General features: G+C 34.4%; 2 protein-coding genes across 2 annotated transcripts; both read left to right on the top strand.

The window, feature by feature from the left end:
• The first annotated feature begins 210 nt into the window (after nt 1-210).
• LOC133288710 (protein MKS1-like) lies at nt 211-1,094 on the top strand. The gene has a single exon (XM_061486531.1). It carries the CDS (start codon nt 327-329, stop codon nt 957-959), a length of 633 nt encoding a protein of 210 aa, XP_061342515.1. The 5' UTR covers nt 211-326; the 3' UTR covers nt 960-1,094.
• A 6,087-nt stretch (nt 1,095-7,181) lies between these two features.
• Nucleotides 7,182-9,715, top strand: LOC133288704 (uncharacterized). The gene is made up of 6 exons (XM_061486520.1): nt 7,182-7,529; nt 7,809-8,055; nt 8,251-8,329; nt 8,443-8,538; nt 8,944-9,139; nt 9,401-9,715. Exons 1-6 carry the CDS (start codon nt 7,182-7,184, stop codon nt 9,713-9,715), a joined length of 1,281 nt encoding a protein of 426 aa, XP_061342504.1.
• The last annotated feature ends 1,564 nt before the right edge of the window (nt 9,716-11,279 follow it).

Here is an 11,279-nt window from a genome sequence, read left to right as displayed (position 1 = left end):
AAAAAAATATTTTAAAGTTATTTATTGGCATTTATGCCTAAAAATTAATTATATATGAAAATATAATATAATTCAATTTTTTTCTTACCAATACCAACACTCAACAAAAAAAAAAAAAAAGTGGTGTAAAGTCAATATCTTGGCCCAAAGTCAACAGATGTTGTATATCAGGTCTTTGATGCCAAATTAAACACTTATTTTGATCCCAAAGCCTCTGGTTTTTTTTTTATTATTATTTTGGGTCCAACTTCAACCTTCTCCACCTCACCCCCTTCTACACTTTTATCCGTACTCAATTTTCTTCCAATTCACTACCCTTCTTCATCATGAACCCGCCGGAGTTTCCCGGCGGCGGAAATTTTCCGCCGTCATCAAAGAAAGAGCTGCAACTCCAAGGGCCACGCCCACCTCCACTCAAAGTCAGCAAAGAATCCCGCAAGATCAAGAAGCCACCACTGCCACCGCCCGCCGCCCACCACGACCGCGGCCAACCCGCTCTACCGGAACCAGACCAGCAACGGCGAGAGCCCGTGATAATCTATTCCCTTTCTCCTAGAGTTATCCACGTCAAACCCGGGGACTTCAAGGACCTCGTGCAGCGCCTCACTGGGCTACCCCCCCTCGATGAACCGCCGGCCGGGGCTGAAGACGTATCACCGGCGGCGAGGATGGCTTCCGTTGAAAAGACAAGCCCGCCTAAAAAAGAAAGGGCTTTTTCGAGCAAAGATGATGACATGATGTGTATGTTAGGAGAAGGAGTGGAAATGGGTCAATTTCCAGGTATATTATCGCCGGAGCCGGTCACTTTGCCGCCGATACCGTTAGAGTTCTTTTCGCCGGGAAGTGACCCGCAGACGATGTCGTTTTATAATGAATTTTGGTCAGGGAATAGGTTCTTGCCGAGTCCGTCTTTTCCTTCTCCGCAATCGTCACCGGACCTGTTCAATCTTTTCGACTAAAGTTTTCTCTTTTCATTTTCATTTTCTTTCTCTTTTTTCCACTTTCTTGATGATTGGGTTGCGAGAATTTAACATTCAGTGGCTCTTAGACTAAATAGCTTAATTTAATTATTATTATTATTTTTATTAGCATTAGGACCCAACAAATAGATATTTTAAAGATGTAATAATTATTGTTCAAATTTATTTATTTTTTATATTATTCATGAATTTATGGATTACACTATTAGTTTTAGTTTATTCAAATCACATAAGCAGCAAATCTCTCCCTAATCAAATTTTAAATAGGAATTCAAACTCGAGATTATTAGTTGATTTTCTTTCTCAAGTATTGATTTTTCATTAAAAAAAAAGCATTGTTTATAAAATGTGATTATTTTATTAAAATATTTTATATACGAGAAATATTAGCAGAATATAAACAGTACCGCGACCACATTTTTAGGTGTCTTTTTCATTTTCACTCACTGTCCAGTTCTTAACGGTATACGGATGCCACCATAATTTTTATTTTATTTTATTTTATTTTTAAGCTTGGGGATATCTTCCGCATCAAGACAAATAATGTCTAACTTTGGATAATTTAAATTAGCATCTCCTCTTCAAAAGAATAATAATAATAATAAAAATTAGCATCGAAAAATCCCTCGCATCTGCGAGCCACTGTACAGAGAATGGTAAGTTAAAATCTAATCAGATTGTTAAAAAAGAAAAAAGAAAAAGAAAGAAATTAAAAAAAAAAAATCTAAATAGGCCATTGGTTTTCCCTGTGTTTCACCCACTAAGGCTTGGAAATTCTAGCCAAGAGTTCCTATTTTTGCTAAAAATTGGAAACAAAGTGATAAAGATCATAAAAAATGCAAATAACTAGAGTGGCGAAACTAGGCTTGGATTATAGTCTATCAAATACGATTTATCATAACAGAAAAGTATTTATTTTTATTTCCACTCAAATTCTATAGTTTAAGATCCAAAATAATCTCGATTTTTGTCAAACATAATATTTGTGAATAAATCTTAATTTGCATACATCAAACTAAATTTTGAACTATGTAAACTATAACTAAAATATGCTAACAGTAATAAATGTGATAGATTAAAATTTTGAAATATTAAGTTTGGACAAATTTGATTTTACTAACTTAATTTTGGGTAAAAATAAATTTCAAGTTACGTTCAACACAGAAACAGAAACAACAATTTTGTTTACCAAAACAAAACAAAACAATTTTTTCCCTTCAAACTCAAACAGTAGTACATAGGGAAAACACCCAAACAACAATATTTAGCTTTTAATTAAAACCCGTTCGAACTCTTCAAACGCGAATTAATTTATATTTAAAAATATTTACGTGAAAAGTGATTTTGACATTTAGATAATATGGACAAAAATCACTTTTAAATGCATAATTACCAAAAGGGATATGCATTTATCTCTTAATTTAAATTGAAAACAAACTGTACAATAAGAGAAAAGTTAATGTTAAAAATTGATGCCGAAATCAATAACTTTAAAATTTAACTTTGTTAGGAAATTTGTACAATTTAAGTTTGATGCATTGTTAATATAAGAAAATTTTATGCCATTATTTGATGCTAGGGAATATAATAAAAAAGGACTTAGGATATGCATGACAACCATTATGTTTTCTAACATTGTTTCTGAAAAGAAACAATGTTTTTCTATTTATGTGTCTTGGAACAGTTTATAAGAAAAAAATTATGTTTGATAATATATTCTATTTTTATTCCGAGAATGAGAATTCCATTTGATAACACAAGAAATAACAGAATAAAAAATAGTCCTATTAAGCATAATTTTTTTTTGAATCATCACTTCCTTTTCATATGGTGTAGTGGTGTATTGGTGGTTATGACATGGTGGTGGTAGTGACGGAAGTGGCTGCAGCGATGGTGGTGGTAATGGTGGCGATGGTGATGGTGGCAGTGATGTGGAGGTGGTGGTGATGGTGGCTGTGGCATCGATGGTAGTGGTGGTCGTGTCGGGATAGTGGTGGTGGTGGTGATGATGGTAATGGCGGAGAGTGATTGAGAAAGATAAATGTTTCTCATTTTTTGCACAAAGGAACAAAAAAGAGAAAAAAATTTATTCTTTTTTCTGTTTTCCCAGCACAGAAATTGAACCGGTTCATTCTCGAGAACAAAAAATAAACCGCTTTTGTCAAACGCTATTTATATCCATTTATGTTTTCGGGAACAAAAATTGAAAAAAAACCGATAACCGAATAAACCGAAAACCGAAAAAAAACCGTAATTTTCAATTGGATTGGATCGGTTTTTGGATGGGTTGATAAAAACCGATCCAATCCAAACCGATCCAATATATTAATTCCTCTCTACCTACTTGGGTCTTTCTCTAATCATAGCCCAAAAGTTTCTAAATCCAAAACCCATTAAACCATCAACTAAACCCAAGAAAAAATCTAGTCACATCTCATCAACAAAATTTTATCTTTGTAGAGCTTTATATCTCATTGCCAAAAAAAGAAAACTATATTATAGTTTACTAATACTTTTGTATTTCAAAAAAAATAAAATTACAAAACCAATATATACAAAAGATGTTATTTGCACAATAAGCATAAAATAAATTTTAGGATTTTCAAAAAATCAAAAAACGATCCAATCCAAACCGAAAAAAATTGGATCGGATCGGATTTGAAAAAAATTGAAACTGAATGAATGATTATATAATCAAACCGAAGGAATTGGATCAGATGATTTTTGCTTCCAAAACCGATCAAATCCAGACCGCGAACACCCCTAGTCATGCACATCCTTAATGAAGTGAAATATAGATTAGCCGATGATGTGTCTTAAGATGGGTCGGAGAAAAGCTATTAGAATTGTGAAGGGTTAGATATAACTCCTCGTATATTTAATTATGATGTTAGATGTTTAATTGAGGGTAAGAGGGTTTGATTAGTGAAAATCCTGAGATTTGGGGTCAAAATACCCTCAGGGGCAAAATGATAAATTGCCTATTGTGTAACCCTAGACAGTGAAAAGTTAAATCGTAGCATAATTTGATGAAAATAATACTGGAAATGAGTTTAGAATGAAAATTTGAGTTGATAGGTGCGTTTTGAGAAATTTGATGAATAGTGATTTATACCAGGTAAAATACTGCGGTATAATTTTACCGAAAAATGCAAAAAATGAGTTTAATCTTTTAGGAAGTGAAAATATGCTGAGTTTGGATTGAATGGATGAGTGGTGCATTTAATGAAGATTGGTGGGCTAAATGAGTAGGTTTAAGTGAGTAAAGTGATGAGTTGGACCTACACCACTTATATGGCTTTTAAAGACAAATGAAAATCAGATTTTGAGGTCATCTCTCCCCTCTCCACAGCCCCAAAATCGTGCAACCCCCATTAGAGACCAAAAACCTTAAGCTTAAAATCGTATCTTCCTTTCTAGACCTCTTGAGGAGAAACCTTGAACATCAATGTTGCTTGAAATGATCTTGTGAGCATCTTTCCTCTCTTGAGCTTAGCTTGGGTGTGAGTGAGTGAAGAGATCTTCTCCCTCCAACATTTTCGACCTAGGTGGTGTGTAGAATCTTGGAAGCCCTCATTTCTTGTTTGGTGCGTGGAAACCATTCCTAAGGTGCTTGGGAGTCCATTGTGGTAAGTATACACAATTTTATTGAGTTATTTAAAAGATCATGAAATTGATGATCATTGAGGGTGTATATTTTGGTTGATGTAGTTGGAGAGCTATAATGGTATTATTTATTTGGAATTTAATGCTTATAATGGTAAATGATGAAGATTGAACCAACAATATTTATAGTGATATATATTTTGACACTTAGTGAAATTTTGATGGAAAAATGATGGAAATTATAGTGGGAATCATGAATGTGGTTGATGGAATTAAATGTATGGTTGATGAAATCATTAAATGTTGATTGTTGGAGGTATTAAATGAGAATGTAAATTGAAGAATGGAACAAGTGATTGAATGGGAAACCCCTTGGTTTTTGGCAATGTGCCCACCGACCATATAGATGTATTTTGAGAAAATTTGGTTCGAATGTGAGTGGTTATATTGTTGTTGTCTTGTAGTTTGCATGTGTAATCGAGATTGGTATTGATCCTTGTTGCATGATTATTATAGATCGCCTCTCACGAAATCCATTGTAGAGGTTGACGATTATGAGCTTTCTTAGGAATCAAGGAGCGAGGCTTGGAGGAACGAACGTTAAGGTAAACTCTTGGTATTGGAGTTAATCCTCTTGTGTGTTCCACCATACCCAAGTTGGGGGTGATGGTTGGATGTGTGCTCTTTGGTAATGTGTGTAATAGTATGTTCATGCATTATTGACTTGTTGATTGACATGTGTGTGGCATGTTGTGTGATATTGCAATTGTGATCTCTGACAGTAGATGTGTGAATTTGGACTTTCACCGATTTATGCCTTTGGGGAGTTCAGGTCGGGTTTTGTGATCTCTAAACATGGGACTTCCGCTGGATAGGTCTTCTTGGGAGTTCCAATTGGGTTTGTCATGGAGTCTCTCAACCATGGGAGAGGCGCCAAGAAGCATCCCGAGAGAAGTTTGATGGAGTCCTTGAACGAAATCCTTGTATGAATGTTCTTGAATTGTACCCAGTTGGTTATGTGATTTTGTATGTTATACTGTTCATATATGTATCACTGCATGCACATTGAGTGAGCCATTGGGTGGAGTGACCCTCCAGTACCATGAGTTTACTGAGATATATATGTATATCCCACCCCATATTTTGGGGCACCATTTCAGGTTCAGGTGAGAACATTGGAGCTTCGGGCAAGAGGCCCACCTAGTGGTGGAGATAGATTTTGGTGCATGAGATTCCTATGTCATTTTGGAAGATTTATATATGCACATGTTAGCATTCATTGTGTAGAGGACTTAGGTGTCGTTTGGATGGGCTTCTCCACAGCTAGAAGTTGCTTTTTTTTAAAGAAAAAAGTGCTTTTAAAATTTTAACAGTGTTTGGATGGTACTTAAAAAAAAAAGCACAAGTTAATGGAAAAGTTAAAATTTAACTTTTTTCAAAAGCTAAATTTTTTGACTTCTTGGAAAAGTAGAAGCCAAAAGCAAGTGCCAGAGCCCTCGTGGACAGATTACCCCTCAGCTCCCGCTTCATTTCCTTCTTGCTATCTTCATCTTCAAGTTCCATCTCTATTTTGAGGTACTATTTCTATCTTTTTACTCTCTTTCTTTTGCCTAGGTACTGTTTACATTATCTTTTCTGTTTACAAGAAATTGGGCGTGCTTTTGTTTACGATGGAGAACAATAAAAAAACCAAAAATTATCTTAAACAAACAATATAAATACTACATTGGTGATTTCATAAAGGAGAAGAATACAACCAGTTCTTAAATTTCTCTTACCTTCAAAGATGAACCAGCCAAAATGATGAAACCAATATTTATCATGAAAAGATTGGCATACTGTAAAGAAGAGAAGGTGAGCGGAGGAGAGGACAATATCATTGAAACAGAGTGAGTAAAATCATGTTTTTGTTTTCCTTTTTGTGGTTTTGTCTGGGGTTGATTCCGTCATCCAGGAAAGTTCTCCAAAAATGTCCGTATATCTCAAAAAACAAACCTTATAGGCCTAGAGCAAAATCAAGGTAGAAATTTCATGTTAGATATCTGTATACATAAATAAAAAAACAACTTGTAATTTATGGGGTCAAGCTTTTCTTTTTTGGGTTCATGTTTTAAACTATTTTTCCTTTTTTTGTGAAGTGCACAACAAAGCTTATCAAGTCAATTTCAGGTAGTTAACTGATTAGCTTGGCCTTGACACGTGAACTGATATGCATAGAGATTTAATTTTGTCAATCCTTATCAATCCCAACGCAAATGGGTCTGATGTAATAATTGGCTCACTTAAGTTTTACATTATTGGGTTACAATACTATTGTTAGCAACAGGTCTATTTTGTAACTTAAATCTATGTTTGTGCTTATTTCTAAGTTACAAAAAACGCATTTTATACTGTCATTTGAACTAGGAAGAAAGTGATTGTTGCAAAGAAATAAGAACTTAAAAGTGCAGTGCGTAGACTGTCATTGCCACGTGAACTAATTGTTGTTATATGCTAATCTCAAGTTTCTTTTTCTTTCTTTGGTTTTCCTTATCTTGTCTCTTTAACTTTTTCCCCTAATAGTCATTATGGGAGTTTAATATCTTTATTCTTAGAATGGCATCAAAGCTAGCTCAATCAGAGAATGTTAGTGACAATCATGGGAAGGCTAAGTGGACTGATACCAACACTGAAACTTTCTTAAAAATATGTGTGGAGGAGATTGAAGCTGGTAATAGGCCTCACACTCATTTTAATAAAGATGGGTGGAACAACTTAATGAACAAGTTTAATAGCAGGATTGGAAAGAACTATGACAAGAAACAATTAAAAAATAAATGGGATTCATTGAAACAAGAATTCGGCTTGTGGGCAAAGTTGGTTGAAAAAGAGACAGGTCTCATATGGGATCCAGTGAAAAACACTGTAGTGGCATCTGCAGAGTGGTGGGAAACTAAGGGCAAGGTATATATTTTTAGTTGAATAAAATATGAAGTATTACGTCTTCATTGCTGTATAATTTGCTTATTGATTTAATGTTCTTTTTTTGGGCAAGAAAATCCAAAATATTTGAATTGGAAGGAACAAGGACCAAAGTTCTTGACTTTGATGGAACAATGCTAAAAAAATGTGGTTGCTACTGGTTATGCTGTATTTTTGCCGTAACCACATACTTCACCACCAGTGCAAGCCACTGATAATGAACTATTTGATGAAAATGAGCATTATTGGTGGAATGAAGAGGAGGGTGAAAAGGATACTTCTGAACATGTTGTAGATCATAATGAAGGCCCAAGTCTGCGTATCAATGATTCAAAAAAAAGGCAGAGAGGGATGAAAGGAGGAAAAAGGCAAGGAATAGCTGAAAAATTGCAAAACTCCCTTGATCGAATCCTGGAAAATATTGACCAAATCTCACATACATTCGAGCCAAGATCAAATGACCCTTTCAGCATGGGTAGATGCCTTAGTCTATTGAAAGATGTGCCTGGTTTAGTGGCAGGCAGCCCGACAGACAATATGGCCCCTCTAATCTTTATTGCAAAACAAAACAGAAAGGCATTTATCTATTACATGGAAAATGAGCCTGACAAGGCTTTTAATTTTCTAAGCATGTTTACGCCTGAACATGTACAAATTTTTTGATAAATTTGTAACTTTGTTTTATCTTGGATGTTGCACTTAGAACTTGAATTTATATATGATGTTGAACTTGTACTTGGTTTTGTATTTCATATTGAACCTGTACTTGTACTTGGGTTTTTGTATGATGTTAAAGTAGTACTTCTAGTTTGTATTAGAATTATCGAATTTATATTATTTTATTTTTATGTGATGTTAGAATTTTTTTCAACTATATTTATATTTGTTTGAACAGGATGTCTAGTACATCAGATTCGGATAATGATAATGAGTTGTCTGAGTACGATGAAAATGCTAACAGAGCATTATTACAGAAGAAGAAAATGCTAATGTTAGCAACCAAAGTTGTTGTTATCTCTATCTATCATTAATATTCTCTACATGTGGATAAACAAAAAAAGAGAACATCAATACTTTCTGGACATGGATGGTTGGAAAAGTTGAAAAGAGGGAATGAAAATAGATTTTTTGAACAGTTTAGGATGAGAAAGCATGTGTTTAATAATTTGGTGAGTGACTTGGTTCAACATCATGGATTAAAGGCAACACAACATGTTGGTGTAGAGGAAGTTGTGGCTATGTTTTTGTACATGATTGGTCATGGATCCACTTACAGAGAAGTTGAAGAGAGATTCCAACGTTCCGGGGAGACAGTATAGAGGCAATTTCATCGTGTGTTAAAATCCGTTCAAAGTTTGGGACTTCAATTCATTAAGCCTGCTGACAATATGTTTAGGGATGCTGCAGAATATATCAAAAAAGATGAACGTTACTGGCCATATTTTAAGGATTGTATAGGAGCTATAGATGGCACTCATATTGTTATTCATGTTCCTCCTGACAAAAAAATTCCTTTTACTGGCAGAAAAGGAATAACTACCACAAATGTCCTTGTTGTTTGTGACTTGAATATGTGTTTTACATTTGCATTGGTAGGTTGGGAAGGGTCTGCACATGATACCAAAATTTTTATGGACACTCTGAGAAAGCCGCATTTACATTTTCCTCATCCTCGAGAAGGTAATTATTTCATATATTTATTTAATGTTAATGTAGATGTTCATTATATAGTTGTTCCAAATATAACAACATTTTATTACAGGTAAATATTACCTTGTTGACTCTAGGTATCCATGTTTCAAAGGATTTATGGGACCATATAAAAACACAAGATATCATCTTCCTCATTTCAGGTTGGCCCCAGCTTTAGATCACAAAATGAAGCCTTCAATTATTATCATTCAAGTTTGAGGAGTATTATTGAAAGAACCTTTGGAGTTTGCAAAGCAAGGTGGAGGATATTGCAGAACATGACCAACTATGAGCTCAAAACTCAATTTGCTATCATATGGTCAGCCTTTACTCTCCATAATTATATTCGGAGAAATGATTCATGTGACATAGATTTACTTACAATATTTGAGAATATTGATGATTTTGAAGCCAATGAAGATGATCTTGGAGAAGATGAATGGGAGGGCCAAGTACAGAGTCAATTAGATCAATAAAACAAACAAGAGATGATATCAGAAATCAATTGTCAGCGCGAGTGCATTGATAATTCTGATATATCTGTTAATTTTTTTGATTGTAATAGCACCAGTGGTTATTAATAGTATAATTGATTGTAATAGCACCACTGGTTATGCCTTTTTTGATTGTAATATAATGTTTTTGATTGTAATAGGACTAGTCGTTATTAATTTTTTTTATTGTAATATAATGATATTACTTTTCATCAGGACATGATTATGCTAAAACAAGGACCAAAGTGATTCATTCTCATTTCCTCATATATTACCATGAACATCATAAGATATCATTTACATAAAAGAAAAAGCAAACTCAGCTGCTGTGATTTTACATAAAGCATCATAAGATCTCATATCAACTTGTTAGCAACATTAACTACACATCAAGTCTCTACTCAAAAGAAAATTCTAATAAACTAGTGTTGATTTCATATTGAGAGCTAATAGGCAATTCTGTTGCTGAACTTGGCTCCAAAATTTTCATCTGGGTCTCATCTGTTCCTTTATGGTTGCTAGGGAAGGTGAGCCTTCAACATCCCATTATTCATTTTCGTAGTTAAATGTTCTTCAAGAATTTTGTAAACTATCATTGCGACTAGCAGGGTGTCTATATAGCAGATGAACTGGAGATATGCCATATGTTGGAGTTGCTATCAAACTAGACAATGGTGTGGTGTTGTTACCCTCAGCATGCTTGCTATGTTTAATATGCTTTTGGGCAGTGCCATGCCAGTTCTGCAGGTACTTTTGTGGTGCTGCAACAATAACTTGGAAAATATGAACTCTGACTTGTTTGCAACTATCATTGACAAGGGTGGCATGGCAAGGTGGTGGATTTACCTGTGGCATTTTGTTGAGATTGCTAATGTGGCAGTACCCTGAAAATCACCATACCACCAAGTTAAAAATAGGACTCTATAAGAAAAAAGGATTTAAAGGTGATCATATGGAGTATGATTATAAAAGTTGTGGTACAACAACAATCTAAATTTTTTCTTTGTAAATCACCATTTTGATGAACCACCCCATTTCTTGTAATGTATTGTATACTCTTTAAGTCTTCTTTCTTGGCTCAAAGACAAAATCTCCTGCATCCTTTTGGGCCAATCTGAATTTAATCTTCGAGCTAAATCTTCCACTTCCCTTCAATGAAAGACATACTCTTTTAAAAAAAAAAATTTACTGAGACCAACAAGTAGGTGTTCATGTCAGCAAGGAGAAATAGTATACATCTCATGCACATATCCTCAACAAGTGTATTCAAACAGAAAAAATGGCAGTCTAACCTTACTATGGTTTTCATTTGCATTTTCTGAAGAAGGATCCTTTGCATGGTCTTTCCTTCTCCTGTTCTTCTTTTTATTCTTATTTGCTCTGGTTCCCTTTATATCTGCCAAGTCATGTGTCCTTAAAGGCAAGTTATGTAAAGCAAAAACATAATAGGGTGCATTAAAATTATTATGATGCTTGTGGAGATGGTAATAGTATTATCTTGTGGAGATGAGTAGAATGCTATAAAACGATCTGCTATTTTTTGACA

Source organism: Gastrolobium bilobum, unplaced genomic scaffold, assembly GCF_033153095.1.
Source record: "Gastrolobium bilobum isolate Gb01-03AN ecotype WA unplaced genomic scaffold, APGP_CSIRO_Gbil_v1 utg80430, whole genome shotgun sequence".
Taxonomy (NCBI): domain Eukaryota; kingdom Viridiplantae; phylum Streptophyta; class Magnoliopsida; order Fabales; family Fabaceae; genus Gastrolobium; species Gastrolobium bilobum.
The sequence above is the reverse complement of the archived record's forward strand: the minus strand, read 5'-3'. Positions and strand labels throughout refer to the sequence as shown.